Below are 24,530 nucleotides of genomic sequence, written 5' to 3' on the forward strand. Positions count from 1 at the left end.
GAGGGATGTAGGCGCCTCCCCTGCTCTCCTGGGCCTCCCCTCCCCCCCCACAGCACTGGCCCAGAACCACCTCATCTGCCTCCTTCATCGCATGACCCTGCTGATTCCAACTACGGAGGCTCCAGGGGCCCCTGGGCTCCCTGTGCAGCATGCTCGCCCTGTCAGGGTCTTCCTAAGGTCGTCCAAGCAGCTTGTCCAAAGAGCCTTTGCTTTCTAGTACGATCACAAGAATGCTGTCCCCGAAGGAGGACACGGAGTCGGGATGCAGCTGCCACCCTCCATGGATGCCGCTCGAGACACACAGGCCCTCCTTGTGGCCTGCAGCCTCTCCCAGGGGACTGCTCTCTGCTGCCCAGGGGGAGCTGAGCCTCAGGCCACTGGGGCCTGCTGCCACCAGAGGCTCCATGTGGCCGCCCTGAGGGCCCTTCAGGCTCCTTGCTGCAGGCACGCACAGACGCTGCCATTTGTTCAAAACGTGACCTGAGACCATGCCAGAGCCCTCACGGGGGACAGGAAACCCCAGAGGCTTCAGCAGCAGCTTCTCTCGTGGAGAAGTAATGGGTCCGTCAGACACTGTGTGGTGCTGGCCAGTGGGAAGGAATGAAGGGACGGCATAGTGTCGATGGGCCCTCGTCCCGACCTGCTCACAGACCCGCACGGAGAGGTGTAGGGCTGCTCACTTCTCAGCACGACCTGTGCTCCACCCCCAGGGGCCCAGGTGTCTGCAAAGCGTGTGCAAGGTGACTGAGAGTGACGGCGAAGGCGTCCGTCTGTGAGCATGGCTACAACATGGGTGTGCATGGGAGAGTGTTGTGCTTGTGCACAAGTGTGTGTGTGGACAAATGTGCACGTGCACCAGTAGGTGTGAATGACTTTGCACTTTCACGTATGCTTCTGGGACTATGAGCAAGTGAGTGTGAACACGTGTGCCCGTGGGGCGCGTGCGCACGAGTGCGGGTGGTTACATGGTGAGCGTGATGGCATGCACACGTGTGCATGTGCTAAGGTTTGTGTATGTGCATGCGTGTGTGTGTATGTGACTGTGTGTGCAAGCACACGTGTGTGCACGTGCTTACCTTGAAATGCTCCGAAGGACTCAATGGAGAGCACTCTCCTTCCGATGGCCGAGAGGCTCCGGCACAGGCGGCAGGAGGACGTGAAGAGCATCTTCTCCTCGCACAGCGCGATGATGCCCTGCACACATGCGCGGGAAGCTCAGCGCGGGAGCCCCACCTTCTGGGAGCCCCGCCCTCTGGGAGCCCCGCCCTCTGGGAGCCCACCCCCTCCCTGTCTGCTTTCTGGCACAGAAAAGCTATGTGTCCTGCGATTATGGAAAACCAGGCCATTCTTCTAAGCCACACTCTTCACAGTAACAACGTATAGTAAAAGGTCAGGTTCTTCTTTAAGCAAAATGCAATGCCACCAGGTCCCAGGTGAAGAAGAGCCCATGGACGGAGGGGAGAGGTGTGGGGGCAGGAGGGCCCCGTGTGTGTGTGTGTGTGTGTGTGTGTGTGTGTGTGTCTCCCCCCGGGGCCCCGGGGCCAGAGGGAAGGTCTCAGGTCTTCGCCTTGAGGGTGATTTTGTACCTCGAGGTCGGGCCGGTCCCTGGGGTCTTCTGCCTGCATCCGGCTCAGCAACACCTCCAGGTCTTGGCTCAGCCTGGGCTCCAGCTCGGGCTCAGTCACGTACTCCAGGGCCGCCTTCAGCGTGGCCCCCAGAGAGTAGATGTGAGCCTGCGGCCCCAGAAAGCTGGTCAATGCCCCGGAGCATGGCTCGTCCCCACACGGTCTCTGCTCCACTGGCCAGGAACACGTGTTTTGGGGGACTCCTGCTCCTGACAGCCCATGCAGCACGGCCAAGGCAGTGCCTCCCCCACCATGGTGACTGTGCCGACACGAAGGCAGGGGCCCTGTGCCCGTGGGTGTGGGGTCTGTGCAGACCTTGCTGCACTGACCAGTGGACACCCGCCCCGGGCTTTCGGCTCACCCCAGCCTCACCCCAGGGTGCGCAGATGCAGGACCCCCACCTGTGATGGTGGCCGTGTCCGAAGGGCAGTCTTCTCTTTTTAAATCTGTGTTTTTCTGATTATGCATGCGACCGAGCATCTGTTCTTTGCTATTCACAGTTCTAACGTTTCCTCCTTATGCCCACTCATGGGCCTCACACTCCTGTTTGGGGAGCACCCCTGGCGCACTGGGCCCCGACTGCCGGTCTGGGTGCCACACATATGTTCTTTCCATTTGTCACTTAGCTTTGGACGGAGTTCATCCTTCTTCAGACACTCAAAAATTCTCACGTTTAAGTGCTGAAATCAGACCTTTCTTCTTGAGCTGTTCTCAGGAGGAACTTCCCTACCCCAGGTTGATAAAAACAGCTTTCGTTTCCTCCCGTAGTTTTTATAATTTTTATACATCCAGCTCTAATCCATTTGAAATTTGTCAGTGTGCTGGCACGTGGTCAGGATCTGGGTTTGTCTCCCTTGTAGCGGAGAGCAGCCCCAGAAGCATTTAGAGGATGTTCTGCCCTCCACTGCTGCTGGCCCCGCTGGCTTCCCCAGGACCCCGGGGCCCAGCGGGCCTCCCCTCCTCTGATGCTGGTCCAGGTGTCTGTCCTGTCGAGACTGTGCTATTTTACTTATAGTAGCGTCACAGTGTATTTTCATATCCTGAGGACAAGCTGTCCCTCTTTTTCCCTTAGAAAGTTGGATTATTTTCACTTTTGTCTGGTTTCAAAGCACAAATATAAATTCTCCCATTCCCATTCACAAAATAAACCAAAAATGGTTGTGATTTTATTGTAATTGCATCGATAATGCAGAATTTGGGAAGGATCAACTTCTTACAAAATAAAACACTTAGGATGTCACCAAGATGGTCAACAGGATGTCTTCAGAGCCTAACCTTCAACAGCAGTTCAACCTCCACTCACAGCCAAGAGCCTCTGTGTGGGGTCTGTGTGAGCCAGTGCCTCATGCTGAGGGACCCAGCGGGAATGTTGCCCACCTATGTGTCGGATAATAGGAAAACAGATGCACTTTGGTCCTGGCCGTGGACACTACTGCTGGACTAGCCAGGAAAAAAGAAAGGACTCAAATTAATAGGATCAGAAGTGAAAGAGGAGAGAGACATTACAGGTAACACCACAGAAATACACAGGATCTTAAGACGACTGAGGACAACTGCATACCAACAAATTGGATAACCTAGGAAAAAATGGATAAATCCCTAGAAACATACAACCTATCAAGACTGAATCATGAGGAAACAGAACATCTGAACAGACCACGCATACTAAGGAATTGAATCAGTAATCAAAGATCTCTCAACAGAGAAAAGCCAGGACCGGATGGTTTCTCTAGTGAATTCTACCAAACATTTAAAGAATTAATACCAGTCCTTCTTGAGTCCTGCCAGAAAATTGAAGAGGAGGGAACACTCACAAACTCATTTTGTGAGGCCAGCCTCACCCTGATGCCAAAGTCAGATAAGGAAATGAAGGAAAACTAGAGAGCCCTATCCCTGATGAACAGAGATGTAAAAGTGCTCAAGAAGACATTAGCAAACCAAATTGAACACCACATCAGAAGGATCGCCCACCATGGTCACGTGGGTTTTATCCCTGGGCGGCAAGGTGATCCAGTCGACCTGCAAGCCAGTGGACGTGATGACTACATTAGCAGAATGTAATCATCTTTTCCAAAGAGGCTAGTGTGCTTTTTTTTTTTTTTTTTTTAAATCGTACGACCATCTCAATAGATGCAGAAGGACATTTGACAAAACTCAGCATCTTTCATGATAAAAACTCTCCAGAGATTAGACATAGAAAAAACAGAACAAAATCTCAACACAACAAAGGCCCCATGGGACAAGCCTCCAGTCAACATCAGTGGGTGGTGACAGGGTGAGAACTTTTCTCTAAGATCAGAGCGAGACAAGGGTGCCCGTTGCTCCCTCTCCCATCAACCCAGCACTAGAAGTCCCATCCAGAGCAATCAAGCAAGAAAAAGAAATAAAAAACAGCCACATCAGAAGGGAAGAAATAAAATTGTCTCTATTTGCAGACAATGTGGTCTTACATATAGACTCTGTCACAGTTCTCTTACAACAGATCAACAAACTCAATAAAGTTGCAGGACATAAGGGCAACATGAAGAAGTTAGCTCTCTTTCCATACACGAACGATGAAATACAGGAAAAATAAGTAAAGAAAACAATCCCATTTACAATAGTATCAAAAACAAACAAAAAAAATAATTAGGAATAAATTTAACCAAGGAAGTGAAAGTTTCGTACACTGACAAGTTTAAGACTCTGGTGAAAGAAATGAAAGAACACACAAACACATGAGAAGATGCGCTGTGCTCACGGGCTGGGAGGTTTAGTGTCATTACAACGTCCGTACCTCCTGAAGTCATCTCTAGATTGAATGCAATCCCTATCAAAGTTTTTGTTTTTCACAGAAAAAAGCATTTTCCACAGAAATAGAACAATCCTAAATTCATATGGAACCACAAAAGATCCCTAAACAGCCCAAACAGTCCTGAGAGAGAAGAACAAAGCTGGAGGCACCGCACATCCTGAGGTCAAACAACCCCAAAGCTACGGTAGCACAAGCAGACCAGACTGGAATAAGAACACACACGTAGACCAAAGGAACAGAATTGAGAGCCCGGAAATAAACTCCTGTCTACACAATCAACCAATATTTGACAAGGGAGCCAATGCTAGTCAATGAGGAAAGGACAGTCTCTTCAACAAGTGGTGTTGGGAAAACTAGACAATCACCTGCAGATGAATGAACCTGGACCGTCTCATTCCACTTAAAAAATTAACTCAAAATGGATGAAGGACGTAACGTAAGACCCCAAGCCATAACACTCCCGGAAGAAAACACAGGGAAAAACTCTAAGACATTGGTCTTGGCAATGACTTTTTGGACGTGACACCAAGAGCAGAAGCAACAAAAGAAAAATAAGTAAGTGGGAACGACGTTGCACGGTAGAGGAGACAGGGCAGTCTGCAGAATGGGAGAAAGTATGTGCAAACCATCTGTCTCATAGGGAGTTAATCCCCAAAATTTAGAAGGAACTCCTACAACTCAAGAGCAAAGAAATAATCTGATTAAAAAATGGGCAGAGGAACTGAAGAGACACTTTACGAAAGAAGACGTCCGGACAGGCCAAGCAGACACAAGAAAAGATTCTCGGTGCCACTCATCGTCAGGGAAATACAGACCCAAAGCACAAGGAGACGTCACCTCACATCTGTGACTGTGGCTGTTACCAAAAAGACAAGAGATAATACGGGAGGATGAGATAATGGCGAGGATGTGGAGAAAGGGGAGCCCCTGTGCACGGTTGGAGGAAATGCAACCTGGTGCCGCCACCATGGAAAACAGCACAGAGGCTCTCAGACATTACAGACGGAACTACCACACTCTCTGGCAAGTCCACGTCTGGGTACGTATCCAAAGGAAGTAAAATCAGGGTCTCAGAGATGTGTGTGCTCCCATGTTCGCCGCAGCTTTTTTTTTTTTTTTTAAGATTTTATTTATTTATTTGACAGAGAGAGATCACGAGTAGGCAGAGAGGCAGGCAGAGAGAGAGGAGGAAGCAGGCTCCCCGCTGAGCAGAGAGCCCGATGCGGGGCTCGATCCCAGGACCCTGAGATCATGACCTGAGCTGAAGGCAGAGGCTTTAACCCACTGAGCCCCCCAGGCGCTCCTCGCCGCAGCTTTATTTACAAAAGCCAAGACGTGGAAGCAGGCCGTGTCTGCCTTTGGATGTATTGGTAAAGCGGTGCTGTCTAAGGGCGTCTGGGGGGTCAGTCGTTAAGCCTCTGCCTTCGGCTCAGGTCATGCTCCGGGGGTCCTGGGATCGAGTCCCGCATCCGGCTCCCTGCTCCACGGGAAGCCTGTTTCTCCCCCTGCCTGCTGCGTCCCCTGCTTGTGCGCACTCTCTAATAAATAAAATCTTCAAAGGAAAGAAAAATGAAATGTGGTCTGGAGATACCAAGGAATCCGATTCGGCTGTGAGAAAGGAAGCCTTTGAGGGCGTTACGCTGCATGGAACGCGTCTGACAGAGAGAGACAAACCGTCTGATCCTACTTCTGCGTGGAATCTAAAACTCTGAACGCACAGACACGGTGGGGGGCCGGTCGCCAAGGGCTGGGGCCGGCGGAGACGGGGAGGCGCTGGAGAAAGGACCCGGAGCTGCGGCTGTGAGGCGAGTGAGCTCCTGGCATCGGACGCGTGGCTCAGTGACAGGGCCAGCGGCAGTGCAACAAGTACTTTGAGGCTGTTCAGAGAGGAGACCCCAAGTGTTCTCACAATGAAAAGAAATGGTGACTGCACGACGGAGGTGCTAACTAACCCACTAGAAGGGGGAAGTTTGCAAAACACAAGCGTATCCCATCATTAGTCTGTGCACAAACTCACACCATGTTAGAGGCCAGTTACGTCTCCGGAGAGCTGGGGCGATGCTCAGGGACAGGGACGGGTCTGTCCCCTCGTCTTGCGTCTTGATTTCTCGTCTTTGGAAAAGTGGTGCACTTTACATTTCCAGCTGTACTTACTCCGGACTTTCTACAGCTGTTGCTAATATAAACGAAACACTTTCCATTTCATCTCCAACTGGTAATTACCAACACAAAGAGAAGCTACTTGTTTTTCGGGATGTATGTTGTTCTCAGCTGGCCTCTCAAGTCTCTTATTCTGTGATTTTCCACTGGAGTCTCTTAGATTTCAGGCCCACAGACTTGTCATCCACAGACAGGGCAATCCTGCCCCCTGACCTCCCACACCCGTCCTTGTTGATGTCCCGCTGCTTGCCCAGGGCCCCGGGGCCACTACCCCACCTCTCACAGAAGACACCGAACCCCCAGCCCTGGTCCCCATGTGGAAGGCAGCCTGCCTGCCCTTCTCACACACTGACCTTGCCGATCACACCCCAGGTCCTCCGCCTGGGCCCCCACACAGCCAGTGTCCGGGGCCTCCCGAGGGCGCCAAAAACTGAAGTCAAGCTGCGGCACGGACTCGGGGCAGACGCCATGTCTTAGGGACCCTGCTGGTGGCTGATGCGTGGGGTGGAAGGAAAGGTGAACCCTATGCCACCACCAGGAGGGCTCCAGCCAGGGCCGAGAGCCGCAAGCCTGCCCCGAGAATAACACGTGGCTCTGTTTCTGCAAGGTCAGGGCGTCTGCGTCCGCGTCTGCATCTGCGCTTTCTCCCCTCCAGAAACAACGGTGCCGTCTGTCCAGTCACCAGACTATCTAGTCATCCAGCCATCGACCCCCTCACACATGCATCCAACCACCCAGCCGCCCACACATGTCGCACCAGCCCCCAGCCGCCCACACATCCTTCTACACGTCCATCCGCCCACCCACCCATCACTCCGTATCTGTGGGTTTGACAACAAGCCGACAAACACACTTCTCACCGCTCACCGGATGACACTGTTCTTGATGTGCTGTCAATACAGGCGACTTTGCCACTCAAGGCCTTTGCCCATTCCCTCCTGTCTGTCTTGGGAAGCCCTTCCTGGTCTGGATCTGGTGAACCCTACTCACCCTTTAGGTTCCAACCTGAACATCACTTTCTCAGAATGGCCTCCAGGGACTTTTGAGCTGGACGAGGACCCTGTCATCTCCTTGAAAGACCCCATTCTCCTCTCTCAGGACCCAGCCCACTGCCCACATCAAGTTCGTCCCCTGTGAAGACCATGAGCCCCACGGAGCAGGAGCCCACCTGCTCTGTTCCCTGTGAGGCCTGACACACACGTCGGTGGACAAGGGACAGTCATGGTGGGTGGGGGGTGTCGATGTCGTCCTGGAGCCCAGACATGCTCACGGTGAGTCCGTGAGGGTCAGGGGCTTGCCTGGGGCAGGCCTTGAATGCTGGTCATGGTCATAGTTTCAGCTTTTGGGAACGAGGCCATCTCTGAGGCATCCTGGGCAAGGGCTGGGATGTGCAGGGGATGGTCCCAGGAGGGTCGGCTTCCACGCATCTGGGGATTTGGGGAGCCTGAGGCATCGTCCCAGCGGTGGGTGGGGCTGTGGGTCTGGGCCACGAGGGGGAATTCTGTTTGAGGAATTCAGGAAAATTGCTCTCTATCTTTGCCTCTCGGTGGGAGGACAGTGGGCAAGGCTGTAGGCTCAGTCTTGACACGGCCAGCAGACACAGCCCGGCAGGCCGCACTCCTGCCACAGTCCAGAGGCCCAGAGGCCAGGGCCAGAGGTCTCCTAGTCAAGCAGCAGGGGCTGACCCTGTCAGGAACGCCACCAAGAAGACACGTTTGCCACCATGGTCCTCGTGGGTAGGGGGTCGTGGCCCCGGACTGTGGGCAGGAATGGGCACCTGAGCAGACATGATAAGTCCGGACACGTCCTAGGCCTCCAGAAGGCAGCTGGGGCGTCCTCGCAGCCCCAGGAACAGACACTAGAATGAAGCAAATGCAAAAGCAGACCAGAGACCCTGGGGTTATGGGCCCAAGGGGGGACGCACGTAAACACTGGGCCCAAGGCGTCAGTACACACCAGCAGGCCCTTTGCATGTGTCAGGCAAGGAGAACTTGCCAGCTCCGTGGGTGGAAAACCAGAGAAATCACCTACCACCCCCTGGGAAGGAAGGCAACTCACAGTGGGACAAGTGAAGAGACGTGACACATTTAAGGCTTTGGAGCCACCCCTGGCTGCTGCGGACAGGCAGGAGTGTGGACCCCGTGGCTCGCCTGCCCGGCCCCGCGGCCCGCAGGGAGCCCGCGTGCTCTCTTTGCTCGTCGATGCCGGGTCAGGGCTGCTCAGCCTGGGAGAGCTCGTGGAGCTGCACGCTTGTGGCCTGTGTGCCTCTGTGCGCACGTCGTATCTCCGCAACCAGTCAGGAAAACTCAAGCCCTTCTTGAAGAAATCCCAGGGGGACAGAATAAACACTGGGAAGTGGAGGCTGGTACCAGTGCTGCCCGGACCGGCGGGCAGGACACAGCAAGACCCGTGTTTCGAGGGAGACTCACGGCCTTGGAGAGAAACGTTCGCGTGGAAGGGAAGCTGGGCCGGAGGCGGCAGAGCTCAGTGTCTGACTCGTGTCAGAGGGGGGTACTTGCCGAACTCAAAACAAGGAAAAGAGAGTGAAAAATGACAGCAGAAACCAGTGGAAAAAGAAAACAAAGACGCCCGGAGAGATCGTGTGGCACGAGGTGGGGTCTTTGAAAAACTAACCAAGGGAACCCCCCGGCGAGCCTGACAAGGGCAAGGAGGGAGAATTTAGGTCCCACAGACAGCACGGCGACAAGGGACACGGCAACCAAGTGGCAGCAACTGAAAACACAAGGAGAAATGGGCCAACTTCAGAAACCACACTTTACCGGAAAGCTCTCAATGAGAAATACAAAACGTCAATCCCGTCACTCCAAGTCGAGCTCTCACAAAAGCCTTCCCTCCGAGGACCCAGGTGTCCTGATGAGCAAGGGTGACGGGACCTTGGGGATGGGGCGTCCCACAGTTGCACGAGCTCTTGTGGGCAGAGGAGGGGATGCTCGGGGCGCTCGCACGGCCTGGGACAGTCCTGCCCCGACGTGGTCAGTCATGGCCCAAGACGCCACAGTAAGCGTCTGCGGGTGGGACGTGCCGTGCGCTGAGGATGAGACAGCTACCACTTTAGGCTTTTCTAAGCAGGAAGGAGGGAATCAACGTTAGAAAACAAGTACGCGGGGCGCCCGGGAGGCTCAGGTCATGGTCTCAGGGTCCTGGGATCGCGCCCCACATCGGGCTCTCTGCTCAGCGGGGAGCCTGCTTCCCCCCCCCCCCGCCTGCCTTTCTGCCTACCTGTGATCTCTGTCAAATAAATAAATAAAATCTTAAAAAAAAACAAACAAAAGTACTAACAAGGAAAACATGAATAAATTTGACTCCACTGAACTAGAGAGCCCTCCTCCCTCATGGAAGGCCTTCGAGCAGCCCTCCTGGCCGTGTGGCCCCGCGGCGGGTGACCCTCACCACGCCAGAGAGACGCTCAGTCTCCTCCCAGACCTCCCAAAGGCCACCCCAGGGACACCGCCTTGGGGACCTCGCCGTGGGTGGGGGGGCCGTGAAAACCCGGCTGGATTCCACAGAACCTGGCACTGAAGGGCGGGCAGACGTCTGAAACAGCCCTACTCTTCTCACTGTGTTTTGGGGAAAAATACTGCTATTGTTCATAAAAACCTGTTCTGTATGTTAACATGCAACGGCTGACTATTGTTTTTAAGTGAGCTCCCGGGTCCGTGTGTCGCAGGGTCTGTCTCAGTTCTAAGCTCCGACACAGGCAGGCGTAACCTGCGCCAAGAGAAGCCCTCGGCCACCCGGTCATTTCCGGGAGGTGAAGGGTCACGCTCACTGCAGACGGGACATTTGCCCTCCCACTCCGCGGGCGCAGATACAGGAGGAGAGCGCCACAATGACACGGAAGACGAGCAGGGGGTCCGAGCACCTGCCGGCGGGAGAGCACTTGGGGGCAGCCTGTGTCCGAGACCGTGGAACAGCGCCTGCCCCGCTGTGTGGCCGTCCCGTGGCCGTCCCGTGGCGGGTCCACACCCGGGAGGGGCTCTTGCCCAGATCTACCAAGGGTGCGCAGAGCGGCACTAACGCCCCACGAGCCGTGGGCTGCACGTGACCCTCCACTGGGTTCAGACGTGTGGTCCAGAAGCACGGGAGAGAAAGTTCCAGAAGATAACACATAGCGACACTCTTCTTAGAAGGTGGGAACCAGCACACACCCAGCAACACTGCAATTAGGACCTGCCCCACGGCACGGAGGTGGGCGGCTCGGGGGGACCTTCCTTATTCCCAGAGTTCGGTTCCGTGCTGGCTCTGGACTTGGACACGCAGGTGAACCAAGGGAGTTTGTGCACGGACCAGGGCTGGGAACCGCCACAAGCCAAGGCCCCAGGCTCTGCTTCCAGCCCTGGAGGCCAGGGGATCTGAGACGCCTGCTCCACCAGTGACCCAGGGCCTGGGGTCCTGCCCGCCCCTGAGCATGGACCAGGGCCTTTCAGGGCCGGGGCTATGCCAGCTTATCACAAAGTAACACTGAGCCCAGGAGGAGCCAACCCTAAAATTTAACCTGATGTCGCTAAACTAATGGGTCTTCCTGGGATTCTTGAGTTTGTAACGACTTGTTCCAACCGACTGGCTCTTCTCCGTCCATCTCAGACTGCAGGCTCCGGGCGAGGTCCGCTCTGGGCGCCCCTGCCACGCTGCCCGGCCTGCACACAGGGTGCCCAGGGGTGGCGACCTCAGCCCAGAGCGAGATGGTCGGGAATGATCCCCCACAGGCCGCGTGTCCTGCCGGGCGCTGCCCCCCCCCGCGGCTCGTTCCTCGGGGAAGCCGCGATGCCCTGCCCGCCGCCACTGGCAACTCTGGGCACCTCCGACATGTCACACGTAGTCAAGTTCGCACTCGGGAAACACACTCAACAACGATAATGATGAGCACGCGTCCAAACGCCAAGTTGCCACCGGGAACCCTAACTCCGACAAGGGGGGAGTGCTCCGAAGGCGGCCCCCCTGGCCCCAGCCCATGCCCTGCACAGAGGTGTCCCCGCCACAGCGGCCTTCCCCGTGTCGGCCTCACACCAGCAGCCCGCTTGGTGAAGGTTGTGGGGGCCCGGCTGCTGCCACCCACCTCAAAGGTGTTCCCGGTCACATCGAACTCCGGGGGAACAAAGGCGCCCTCGGGGTCATCTGGGGAAGGAAAAGAGAAGGCCTCGGGTCGCACACGGACAGGGCACACGGTGAAGAGGAAGCCTGCCCACCCAGGGTCAGGAGCCATGGCCTCCTGCTCACCAGGGGCCCCGTCCTGCCCCCCACCTCCTTCTGTCCTGACGTCCCTGGGGACTGCGTTGAGTGTCAGAGGAAACAGTGCAACGGGGAGACCGCACGTTCACTGGAAGCCCGGGGAAGCCGTCCAAAGGGGAAGGAAAAGGGTTTTCCCGGCTCCCAGAAAGGGGACTGAAGGCACAGGTTGGGGAAAGTCAGGCCGTCTGCTCAGGCCCTCCCTGGAGCAGGGCAGGGGCTGTGGGAGTCCTGGAGGCTGGGCAGCCAGTGGGGGCCTCCTGCAGGGGCCACCATGCCCTCTGCTTCATGCCCCACATCCATTCACTGCAGGCCAGTGGGCCAGGGTCTCCAGGGCATGTGGGCCCCTCGCAGGTCCCTGCAGGAGCCGGGTGACACAGCCTGTGAGGACCTCCCACTCCTTCTCCCTCAGTGAGTTCTTGGGGCTGGAGACACCACCAGGGTGGCCGCTGCAATCAGGGACCCGGGTTGGGACCCCGTGTCCACGGTCTCCCCGCAGGCACCTTCTGCCACCCCTGCGCCGCCCCAGGCTCACCACTGAGCTGCTCCATGAAGCACACGTTCCCGCTCGTGTTGAACGCCAGAGTGTCCGGCGTGATGCACAGGGTCTGGAAGATGGCCGTGTGGGCGACGCTTCTCATGGACAGGCTGCACTCCAGGCACACGGCCCATGCCTCCTGCTCGCTGAGGCCGCGGTCCCGCAGGGAGAGGATGTCGGCCAGGGACACGTTCTCCTGCCAAGACAGGCTGCGGCTGAGGCGGGTCTGGGGACAGGCCCGGGCGCAGCAGGCCCTCCTCCCCGGGAAGGGCCTGGCACCACGGCGTCCGCGCTGATTCTCGGGAAGCAGACAACGCGCGGCAGAATTTCACTTCACATCAGAAACAGGACTGTGGGCAAAGGCTTTAGAAACAAACCACCCAGGGGGTCACCCCCGCACTGTCCCCTGGATGCCAGAAGCCACAGAGCATTTGGCAGAATGACTGGTGTGCTCCTGGGAGAGATGTTTACTCCGGGGGCTGGGACCCAGCTCCTGGTCCCGGAAATCACGGCCACCCCGCAGCCCCCGTGTCCAGCTGGCCCTGTACCCCGATCCCCCCGGCTCACACACGGGACTCAGTGGGCCTGTGGGGGCCTTCGCTTCTTTGGGTTGTACGCTGACGGGCAGGGCGGTCACCGGGGGAGACACAGAAGCACATTCCTGCCGGGAAAGCTCGCAGCACAGCCGACGTGGGGTGAGCGTTTGACAGAACCCCGGACACACAGTAACACGTGGATGGGATGGCGGAGCAGCGGCCTCGACATTAGCTCGGGCAGGGCACACAGAGGACCCGACGTCACCGTGGTCCCTCCCCCAGGGCCAGACCCCAGGCCTCCCTGTGACCAAGGGGAGCGGTGACTGCGTCCCCAACACGCACAAGTGCACCTGACACCCACACACTGACGCACGGTCACGCATGCACAGCCCTCCCCAGGCAGGCACGCACATCGGCACTCGCCACGGGGACACACACACACACACATAGCTCTCCCACAGTCGCAGAAGCATAAACTCACACATGTGCACACACGTACGAGTTCCTGCACCCTCCGTGGTCGTGCCACACAGCCTCACGCACACGCAGACACATGCACACGCTCACAGCCGTATGTTTACGTAAATGCACAGTTGTGCATGCCCAGACGCCCGCACACTGACTCACACATACATGTGCCCCGAGTATGTGCACACACATTCTCACATGAGACACCTTGGATCTCCAGGCCCAAAGCTGGCTGGCAGCTGATGCCCCGGTCACCTCGCTGTGCCCATGTGTCTCTGCTCCACTGGCCCATGGCGGCAGGGGCAGCCAGAGCCTGGAGGGCGCATGCAGGTGGGGTCAGGAGAGGCAGGGGGAGCAGGGGCGATGGTGCAGAAGACTGAGCTCCCTCCTGCCTGCAGCCTCAGCCGCCCCACCCCTCCCAGCACGCAGGACTGTTCTCCGAGTGCGGCCTAGCTGTCTGGTCGGGAAAAGTCTAGCTCAAGCCGTTGAATATCTCCCACCTACACTGTGGGCAGGGATCCCCACAACCACAGGCAAGGGGGACAAGGGGCGGCAGGAAGGAAGGAAAGAAACAAATTAGAGGGTGACTCTCATGGCATCTCGGCTAAGCCTCTGGGTTCAGCAGGGTGGGGTGATGGGAGGGGGACCCCAGAGACTGGGTGGTCCTGTGCCCACGTGACTTGGCACAGGCCACCGTCTGCTTCCTTCTCAGAGCTCACCACGGACCTCCACGTCAGTCCCCAGGCCCTTCCAGCTCTCTCCGTGGGGTAGATGGAGAGGGGAAGGACAGCGTTGGAAGCCGCTTCAAGAAGGGGCCCCAGGGTTCACGTGGACCCAAGAGCAGAGAGCTGCTAGCTGGCTTCCTGCAGCGCGTGCCCCTGTGAGGAAGGTGGTCTGCAGCTTGGAAAGGAGAATGAGAGCATAAAGCAGACTGGGGTGTGGAGGTGGCTAGCAAACCTGAAAACCTCAATTTCCCCATTTCCTTGCTGTGTTCCCGAGGGTCATGGATAAAAGTTCTTCCCTTTCCTTTTTTTTTTTTTTTAAAGATTTTGTTTATATTTGACAGAGAGAGAGAGAGAGAGAGACAGCCAGAGAGGGAGCACAAACGGGAGAGGCAGAGGGAGAAGGCTTCCCACTGAGCAGGGAGCCCAATGCGGGGCTCGATCCCAGGACCCCAGGATCACGACCTGAGCAGAAGGCAGACTCCTAACGATGGAGCCACCCAGGCGCCCCGAAAGGTCTTTCTGATTTGGCTCAAACTAGGTTCACTGTGCACTACCTGGGGACTCCCCAGGATGCAGGAGAGCCCCATGGTGTCTGTGGGGCCTCGTTAAGGAGGTGGTTAGGGAGTGTGTACGTGTGCACACACTTGTGCATGCAACACACCCACGTGCACACCCATGACATGCACAGGCACACACGCACACCCGCGGCCCCCCCCGGGCACATGCATGAGGCCCCTCACGCACACACACACAGCCCCACACGCACACGTGCACACGCATGAGGCCCCACACACACAGGCACGCACTAAAACGACCCAAAGACCCTGTGGTTTGTGCTGTTTAGGAAAAGCACGCTAGCCCACACTGCGTCTGAGCCCGTCCCCACGGCAGGGCCTTGTTCGTGCCCGCTGGTCTGCCTGCACCGGCTGCACGCGCCAGCCCCCACAGCCGTTGACGCGCCGCCCCGAGAAGGGAGCCCAGGTCAGGGGTGCCCATGGGGCATCTCATGGCCCGTGGCATGACCTCCTGTTCAAGGCCGCCCCCACCCCGTCCGGCTGAAGGATGCCCCTGTGAGGGGGCGCCTCTTCCTTCCCAAAAGACCTGTAGCCCCCAGTGCCTGTTCATGGTGGGGCATCTGGACAGGTGGCTGGTCTGATGGGTCCTGAGTCACTGCTTCCGGTTCACGGCCGAGGCCCCCACTCACGGACAAGATGCTCTCGGCCCCTCCAGAGCCCAGCTGTGACCGAAGGCACAATTCAGCTGACACGGTTCCGGGACAGAGCTGAGATCTGCCACTGGCTTTCCTGGCACACCAAAGTTGGGGGGGTCTCGCCACGTGCTGGGGGACCCTGAGCCACGGCCTCCCTGGTCACCTGTCCTCTGGGACCTGACACCCCCTCCGTCAGCTCACCCAGAAGAATCGCCCTTCCTTGCCTGAGTCCGTGGCTCCAGGACGGTGGGCGGGATGAAACTCGGCCAGTGGGCTGGCGGGAACAAGGACGAGAGACCGGGAAGCCTGTGTCGTCTGCTCAGGGTGCCCGGCCCACCTCCACCAGAATCCCAGGGGACGCCCCTCACCCCGGCCACCCTGACAGACGAGAGCTGCGTGGCACCCTGCACACCTGTGCCCATCTCCGGACCCAGAGGCTCAGCCACGCTGCCAGGTGGGTCCCACATGTCCTGGGACACAGACCCTAGTGACACTCCAGGGCCTGGGGCAGGATGGACAAGAGCATCACTGCTTGTGGCAGACATTTCAGAAGCAGGTGACGTGCTGCGAGCAGGAAAGCTGGTCACAGCGCCCACTGATGCCTGTCTGCAGCCCCACCCATGGGGCGCCCACACGCCCAGCACCCATGACGGCCCGTGGCAGGCCGCAGGCACCATGACTTCCCGCACTGCAGCTGTCCCCTGCCACCGCCAGCACAGCCTGACCTTGTCCCTGCTGGGCAGCCTCTGGTGGCTGTACATCCTGGGTCAGACCAAGCCTTCTGGCCGGGCCCCTGGGTCCTGGAAGCCCCCCCACTGTTCCCCAGGAACGCACCACCTGGGTGGGATGTGGGGTAGGCTTGAGGGTGCGGGTCACCTAAGCCGCAGTCCTTGCAGGACAGGAAGATAGTTGTCCTTCCCTAGAGGTCCTGCAGGCACAAGCTCCACCCACCCACGCCGGGAGGAGGGGCACCCCTCATCAGCCAGTCCCTGGGTCTCAGAGGCGAGGGCCAGCTTCCCACCTGAGGACCCTTGTCGGCTTATGGCAGAGTGTGCCCCCCCCAGGAGAGTCTGGGCCTCAAAGACACCCCACTGTCCCTTGTCAGAGAGGGCACGTGAGCCAGGGTGCCCTGCAGGGACCCGCAGGGACCCACAGGGACCCCTGGACTGCTCTTGCGGATCTCACATGTACGCTTAGATGTTCACGTTTTCAACCTCACAGCACCCTAACAGGAACTGCCCCACGAGACACGGATCACTGCCCAGAGCAGCTGTGACACTCTCCAGGCCTGCCGGCAGCTTCCTCCAAGGGGCCGGACCGCCAGGCCCAGGGAGCTCTGCAGAGTGCCCTGCTCGGGGCCTTCCACTGGCCCTAAAGTGCCCCCTCCACCCCCCAAACTTCGCCCACCACAATGCTCTCCTTGGACTCCCAGTTGTCTGCTGCCCTGTGCTGTCTGGGGAGGGGCCTCACGCGGACCCAGCGGGGCTCCGCGGGAATATCTGTTTCCTCACGGCGCACCCTTGAGCCGTGGGTCCACCCACCTCCAAATCCCTGGGCCCAGCCCAGCGCCCAGCCCATAGATGCCAGGGAGGTGCTCACCGAACTTCGAAGGGACGAGAATACTCCTTAGACCTCCGGGGAGTCTAGGGAGCAGGAGACACGCTCCTTTCCGGGCCCAAACCGGTGCGCCATCTTCATCCCCAAGCCCACTCCTGTCCTTGTCCCCTGAAGGCCCCTGGAAGGGGCACCACCGGCCTCCAGAAGGCCTGGCACCTCCCCCCCCCAGCCTCTGCTCTTCTTGATCCCTCGTCCCTGTCCCTTGCTGGTGCCAGTGCAGTCACACGGCCTGCAGGAAGCCAGAGAGTGGGCTGGGCGACACCCTTCAGGACCTTGGGCCCATCCGCCACGTGCTCCGGGGATGTCCAGCTCAGAGAATTCTCCAGGGCTTGCCCCCGGCGTGAAGCTGCCGGGACGCAGGGAGCGGCCATCCCATCCTCCACGTCGCCACCAGACACCAAGCTTCTTCCCAGAGAGGCTGCTCCACGCACACTCACTCTGGCAGGGGCGTCCACCGGCACGCCGGTCCCTGCCGACGCGGTCACCGCCCGGTGATGGTCCCCGCCGACTGGCCTTGTGCAGAGACGCCCGCTGTCAGCGTCTTTGGCATTCCTTGTGACGAAGTTGAACACTTTTCATATGTTCACTGGCCACTCGGCTTTTCTCCGGGGTTACAACCAGCGAAACATTCCAAGGGGCTCCTGGGCAGGGGTGGGGGTGAGCATAGGGTCCCGTGTCTTGGCCTTGCTGTGCAGTCGGCTGTGATCAGCTGTAGAACTGCGAATTCCTTGTCTGTGTCCTGGGTCTGACACCTGCCGTCCCTCCGTGGGGAGCTGCCCCGCGTCTTCTCCGGCCTGGCTCTCTCCAGGGCTTGCACCAGCGTGGCCCCCCCGGGTGACCATGCAGGCTGCCTCCCCTCCCCTTACACAGGAGCTTTCCAGAGGCAGCCCGGCTCTGCAGGGCTGTAGCAGCACGGTCACGTGTCTCTGATGGAGATGCAAAACCTCCGGCACCAGCTGAGCTCAGTGTGTGCAAAGTCTGAACCAGGTGTGTTCGCAGGTACAGGACATCGGTCAGGCTCCAAGGCTCGAGACTCGACGGGCTTCCTGTTTTAGGGGATCATGCCCAAAGACAGTGCCTCTGTCTCCCAGAAGAGGTGCGAGAAGTTCGAAGGGCCCAGCTGAGCTCTCCCGGTGGACGCTACCAACGCAGCGGCTTCCCACTTCACCTGGAGGCCCCGGTCACAGGACGGGGGAACCCCTCAGCCCTATACACTGTGCACAGCTAGGGGGTTGCTCCGACCCAGAGGGGCACGAGGGAACCCCAGCCCAGAGGAGGCACCAGGGCACATAGGAGTGCCGACCATGGGCAGGGATCCGGCTTTGGGTCTGGGTCCTGGCTCTGCTGCTCTGTTCACTGGGCACGGGCCGCTGACTCTGCACGGGGCACACAGGTGGCCCTCGGGGGGGCTGGCTGACCCAACACGGGTCTGCAGAAGAACTGCGTTCTACACCTGCTTCGGATGCTGACTTCGGAGGTGAGTCTCTAAAAGATATGCTGAAATGTGTTCTCTGGGGGAGACTCCGACCGCTGTGGGCTGGGTGCGCCCTTTCATTTGCCATCAAAGCCACAGAGATGCCCAAAGCTCTGTTCACGCTCTTGCTTCCCCCTCTGCAGACTGTCACCAAATCCAGGCCACCATGGCGGGCGTGGGAGGGAGCAGGCAGCGGCAGCGGCCCTCGGCTGGCCGGCCACCAGCGCCCTGGGGCACACACTGCTACCCAGGACAGCGCTACCCACAGTGTGAACTCTGTCCTTACAGCCGGCTCTCCTCCGAGAGTTGGGGGGCAGAGGTGGAAGACCGTGGACTGCAGCTGTGGCCCCTCTGAGCCCCTCATGCACCAGGAGGCTGGAGGCCATGTCTCAGCCTTGGCACCAGCCTTGCCCAGCAGTGGAGGGTCCTCACCAGCACCATCTGGCTGCAGCCCCTCCCACGAGCGCGGCATGATGCCAGCGCTCCTCAACCGTGAGCACAGAAGCCTGGGGACCAGGCCACTTGCCTGCTGGAAGCTTGGAAGGCCCTCCACCCAGACCTCATAGCCTCGGGTCTTTCTGGGGGCGGCTGCATCCTCTGGGGGCCGGCGATCCCATGGAGGGACCTGGCTTGTTCATCTGACCCCGAGCCACAGCCTGTGGGGCGCGCTAGGGAAGCCAGAGTTGCAGGCAAATGGGTTCTGTGGGCACCAGTCCAGTAAATGACCAGCAGCTCCATGTGAGGGAGGCTGCTGGTCTCTCTGAGCCTTGGGTAGGGGGATGCCTCAGGACTCAGGATCCTGAGGCCCCTGTTGTCCACTGTGTGCAAGAAGCAGCCTTCTGTCCTGGGGGGCTTTCTGGACCTCCACCCCAGCTGCTGAACCTGAGGGCTGGATTGGGCTCTGCTGGCTGGTGCCTCCCACTGACCTCCCAGGGCGCTGGCAAGGAGGAAAACAGGATCCACCTCCTCCCCCTCACGATGTCGAAACCACACTCATCCATCCAACATTTACAGTCCGGAGCCCCCCAGGCCCGAGCCGGCAAGGCACCAACTTCTTCAGTGCCCACCCACCCACTGCTGTCCCAGGGGGCGTTCCAGGGGGCCTGCCCTCTCGGAGCGAGAATGTTCAAGGCCGGTGGGGGATTGCTGAGAGCGGCTGCCAAGACCTGGGCCAGGGGTAGGGGCCTGCGGGGGGGGCGGGGGCGCCCTTCCCCGGACTCTGCCCGGAAGGCCGGGGGGGGAAGCGGCTCCCACCGCGGGCGCCGCGGCTCACCTCGTCCTCCGGCAGAGTGGGGAGCGGCTCGAAGTCGTAGCCCGCCAGGTCCTTGCCATCCTCCTCGTACAGCTCGGCCGCGTCCATGGCCTGCAGCCCGCGGGCGCGCCGGCGGCGCCTCGGACACACCCGCGCGGGGGGCCTCGGCCTTGCGGCGGGGCCCAGGCTGCGGCTGCGGCTCGGCTCGGCTCCGGCTCCGGCTGCGGTTCGGGCTCCGGCTCGGGCTCGGGCTCGGGCTCGGGCTCCGGCTCGGGCTCGGGCTCCGGCTCCGGCTCCGCTGGGGCTCGGGCTCGGCTCCGGCTACGCGCGCCCCGTCGCCATGGCAACGCGCCCGCCCCCCGCGGCCCCGCCCTCGGCGAGCCGCCCGCGCGCCTGCCGCAGTGTCACCCGAGCGGGGGACCCGGCGCCTGGGAGGCCGGGGGTCCCCGCGCTCGCGAGGCCTGGCCCACTTCGGCGGGCGCCGCGGCGCGACTGGGGCTGCGCGCTCCTGGGGACCCGGTCCCTTCTGCGGGCGGCGCGGAGGCGGCGGCCTGTGCGCGGCGGGAGCGGTTCGGGGCGGGGCCCCTCGGGTGTCCTGAGCGACGCCCCTGTCCCCGCCCCCTGCTGCTGGGTGAGCGCCCACCTGGGCCCCCCGAGGCCGAGGGCCGGGCGCACGGCTGGGGGCACTGCCGGTGGAGGGGGCGCTCTGGGTGGGTCGTGGACGCTCCGCGGGGGCGCTCCCGTCCCTCCCCCGCCGCCCCGGGGCGGGGCTGCCGCAGTCCTCGCGGGGGCGGGGGGCGTTGGCGGCTGCAGAGGCGGAGCGGGGAGCCGGCGGGAGACCGGCAGGGCCCCTCTGCGCAGCGGGGGGTCTGGCCCGCCTCCTCCCTGGAGCGAGGGTTCATGGGATGTAGGGAGCAACAGTTAGGGTTTCATTCTGACCTTGCCAGGCAGCCTTGGGGCAAAGGAGACCCAAACACCAGACAACACCTGCCCACAATTCAGCGGTCCTGCTGTCGCCTGATGAACCCCTTCGTTGCCCCGTTTATGGTCCAGTGGCTGGACTTGGTTCAGCACCGGTGTGAGCCTTGCCCCAGGCTGGGCCCGTGGTTGTCTGAACATGCAGGGTCTCTCCCAACCCTGGCAAAGGCAGCACCCCGACCCCGCTCTTCCACAGGAAGTGGACATGGTCCTTTCCCTGCTCCCAGCAGAGCTCTGGGTCAGCGGAGGCTACTGGCCAGGCTATCAGTTTCCATGCGTGGCCTGCCCTACCCTTGCTTCGCCAGGTACACAGCAGGTGATCCGTAAATGCTCCTTGTGTGAGTGAGCCAGGGCTTGTGGCAAGGCGTGCAAAGTCCAAGCGTTCACTGGGACATTAATTCCCAATATTCTGTGCTTGGGTCCGGTCACTGTGACCCTGGGCCCTGGCATGTGACGCCCAAGCGTGTGGGGGCACTCAAGTCACTGGAGAAACGGGCCTCGAGCTGGTAGCCAGGCAGTCAGCCTCATCCTGTGCGAAATGCCGGTCCGCGAGCCTGCCCAGGCCACCTAGGCAGAAACTGGGTGCGGCTCCCCCCCTTCTGGGCATGCAGACGCTCAGAGCAGCAGCAGGGTTGGGTGGAGGTAGCAGGAGCTGGAGAAAAGCCCCTCACAGTTGTGTGATGTGGCCCAGCTGTCTGAGCTGCCGCTGACTCTTGGTCTCTGTGGCACACACAGGGCCTCAGAAGGAGGCAGAGGGAGGCAGGAGGGCCCTGGGGTGCACCCCCGCCCTCAGACCCCGTCCACAGGGCTGAGCAGTCCGGCTGCAGGGTCTGCCTGCAGGTCCTTACCCTCTGCTTTCCCCGGAAAGTTGTGCTCCTTGGTTTGCCTGGTTCTGTGGCGTGATGGCGTCTCCCCCTGCAGCTTGGCGGGTCTGAGGGCTTGAGTGCCCACTTGTTTTTGGGGCAAGCTCTGGTCCGGGAGAGAATCTGGTGTTTGCCCTGTGTTCTGGGGCCTCGGACAGCGCAGAGGCTTCATTAACGTGGCTGGGTGAGGCAGGACTCTGAGCACCAGAGCAGGTCTCGATTAGGCACTCCCGGTTTTTTGTTTTTTTTTTAAAGATTTTATTTATTTATTTGACAGAGATCACAAGTAGGCAGAGAGGCAGGCAGAGAGAGGGGAAGGCCGGCTCCCCGCTGAGCAGAGAGCCCGATGCGGGGCTTGATCCCAGGACCCTGAGATCATGACCTGAGCCAAAGGCAGAGGCTTAACCCACTGAGCCGCCCAGGCGCCCCGGCACTCCTGGTCTTCCCAGAGCCGATGAGCCCGCGCACGAGAGAGGACAGCCAAGCAGCCCCTCGGTGTCCATTCAGTTTCCAGCAGCGCCAGGACCCTCACGAGCAGACCCCGGGGTGGCCTCCGAGTTTTGGCCTCCGTGCCTGCCTGTCCCACCACGCCAGTGTGTCCGGCGCAGGCCTCGCCTGCTCCCCATCCTCCTGAGGACCGTCCCGAGATGTTGGAGTCCCGCCCTGCAGTCTGAGGCCGTGACGTGGTGGTGCCGCCGTCTGCTCGGTGGTCCTCCCTGACCCGCCCGAGCGTGCGCTGCCCACCGGTCTGCCCTACCTCACTTCCCTGCGAGAGCCGTCCTTCTGCAGACCCCGGCCTGAGCTGCCCTCCCCACCTCTGCCCCTGCCCTCTACAGACCTCGCTCCTGATCAGCGCCAGGACAGGACGCCCCTGACGGGCGCTGTCTCCTGCAAAGCCCCGAACTCGTCTCCAGACCCTGGTCTTTCTCAGACACCGGCAGGACTTTGCTTCACTCTTCTGAGCCGCGGGTCCCCCGCAGGGGCGTCGCTCCCATGCTAACGCGAGCAGGGACTCCCGGCCCGACCAGTCCGCGGCCGATGCGAATGGGGTGGGGGTCTTCAGAGTCTTGGCTCTCATTTCCCTGGATGAATTTTGAAAAGCTGTCAAACTGCTCGCACATTTTGAAGTCAACATTTGAATTTTGTAAGAAATCACAAGTGTAAATGATTGCCAGGCGGGGAATTTCTGGTAAATATGGATATTTTGAAGTAAAGCTGTTACTCTTGTCAACCTATCCAAGGAACTAAATACCAACATGGTGTTTGGATTTTCGTTTTATGTCTAAGTAAGCTCTGCGCCCGCCGTGGGGCTCAGACTCACCACCCCAGGGTGAGGAGGCCCCCACCCCACACCTGAGCCGGCCCGGGTCCTCGCGGAGACATGGCTGCGACGCCCGCCATTCCTCATTTAAAAAAAAAATCATGTACTTGTTCTTTACCAGTCCACAACCTACATCAGAGTGTTTTCCCTTACACTTATGACAGACATCAGATTTTGGCCAGAATTTTATCCTGCAGTAAAAACTGCTCAGCTTGAAAGAGTCTGTAGATCCCCCATCACACGTCTTTGCAACAAATACACATGCAGGTTTTCATCAAAAATTCAATAAATAAAAAAAACCAAACTTTTTTCCCCCAGTGACCGTACAACTTGTCTTACAGCCTTGAAGTCTTTCGGTGAAGTAAATGACCGTGTTTGTCCTGGGGATGGGAACACACACCCCAGGACTGTGCACCACTGGTGTGGCTTCTGTTGGGGGAGTCTGAGCCCTGTGCTGTCACCCTAGCTGTTATTCTGTGGCCATTACTTTCTGGCTGTCACTCTGGCTGTCACCCTGTGGCTGTCACTCTGTGGCGGTCACCCTGTGGCTCTCAGTCTGTGGCGGTCACTCTGTGACTCTCACTGTATGGCTGTCAATCTGTGGCTCTTACTCTGGCTGTCCCTTTTTCCATAAAGACAGATGTCATATTGTGTTGTATATACAAACCATTTATTTAAAAAAAAAGTCACATTCATAGGTGCCTGGGGTTAGGACTTCAACAGGTCATTTTGGGGACACCATTTGACCCACTACAGTGTCCTTAGAGCTGGCCCTGGGACCATGAAGACCTTGTTGGGACCCCTGCGAGCCTGTTTGCTGGCCTGGGAGCTCTGCAAGGGCAGCACAGTCCAGGGCTGGAGTGGGGTGAGGGCACAGCCTCAGGCTTGTGGCCGGCCCCCCGTCGCTCGGGGCAAGCACTTGGGCTCGCTGTGCACGTGTGTTCTTCTCCTGCGGCTGTGCAGGCTTCAGAGAGCAGCCTTTGCCGGCGGGCAGGGCCCTCCCCCAGGCGGGGGGCAGGGAGTGAGTGCAGCCCTCGCCCGGGGGGGCTTTTCTTCCCTGGACGGGAGGACCCTGATCCGTGAGTGTCCGGCTTTGTGCAGTTAGGAGCAGCCCGGAGGGCTGTCCTGTGTGCTGTGGGCTGGCTTCCATGGTGGCCCAGGTGTGGCGTGGACTGGAAGCCACGGCAGTGTGTTGTCTTGTGTTTCCGCTGCGCGCCGCTCATGAGGGTTTCTGCCAAGGACAAATGCAGGCGTGGGTGGCTCAGGGCCTGACTCTGACATTCCAATGCCAGATGGAAGCAGGTGGGGTGGGGACTGCCCGCCTGGCATGGGGGGATGGCGCCAGGTGCCCCCAGTTACTGTTGGCACGTCTCCCCCTCCTCCGTTTCTCTGTATTCTCAGTAACTCAGAAGCCCTCAGTTACTCCGTGTGGGTGTTGGGGTGCATGGGGAGGGTCACCGCGAGGGGGAATCCTTCTCTGTCGCTGGGAGGCGGCTGGTGTCTGCCCTGGGTCGGCGAGCAGAGCGAGCCCCTCGCCTGGGAACCAGCGCTTCTTGTCCTTGTTGCTGTCCGTGGAACTAGATTTCCAACAGGGCTTTCCTGGGTCGTCGGGGCCCCTGCTCCCAGAGCGGGGGCAAAGTTCGCTCTGGAGCACGGAGGTAGCTCCTTCCTGCGTGAGGCAGGGCCACGCGACATTCCGGCCTGTCGATGAATACTAACCCG

The 24,530-nt window shown here is 59.5% G+C and overlaps 1 protein-coding gene across 1 annotated transcript in view; it reads right to left on the reverse strand.

Moving 5' to 3' along the window:
• Positions 1-19,849, reverse strand: part of KNDC1 (kinase non-catalytic C-lobe domain containing 1) — a 58,834-nt gene extending 38,985 nt beyond the window's left edge. The window contains exons 1-5 of the mRNA XM_032882191.1: positions 19,668-19,849; positions 12,362-12,560; positions 11,657-11,715; positions 1,587-1,733; positions 1,077-1,194 (exon numbers count right to left, since the gene is read on the reverse strand). Coding sequence (XP_032738082.1) covers positions 1,077-1,194; positions 1,587-1,733; positions 11,657-11,715; positions 12,362-12,560; positions 19,668-19,754 — 610 coding nt within the window. The 5' untranslated portion in view covers positions 19,755-19,849. The remainder of the gene's footprint in view (positions 1-1,076; positions 1,195-1,586; positions 1,734-11,656; positions 11,716-12,361; positions 12,561-19,667) is intronic.
• Positions 19,850-24,530: the final 4,681 nt, after the last annotated feature.

The sequence above is a fragment of the Lontra canadensis genome, unplaced genomic scaffold (assembly GCF_010015895.1).
Source record: "Lontra canadensis isolate GAN:19392208 unplaced genomic scaffold, GSC_riverotter_1.0 scaffold79, whole genome shotgun sequence".
NCBI classification, from domain to species: Eukaryota; Metazoa; Chordata; class Mammalia; order Carnivora; family Mustelidae; genus Lontra; species Lontra canadensis.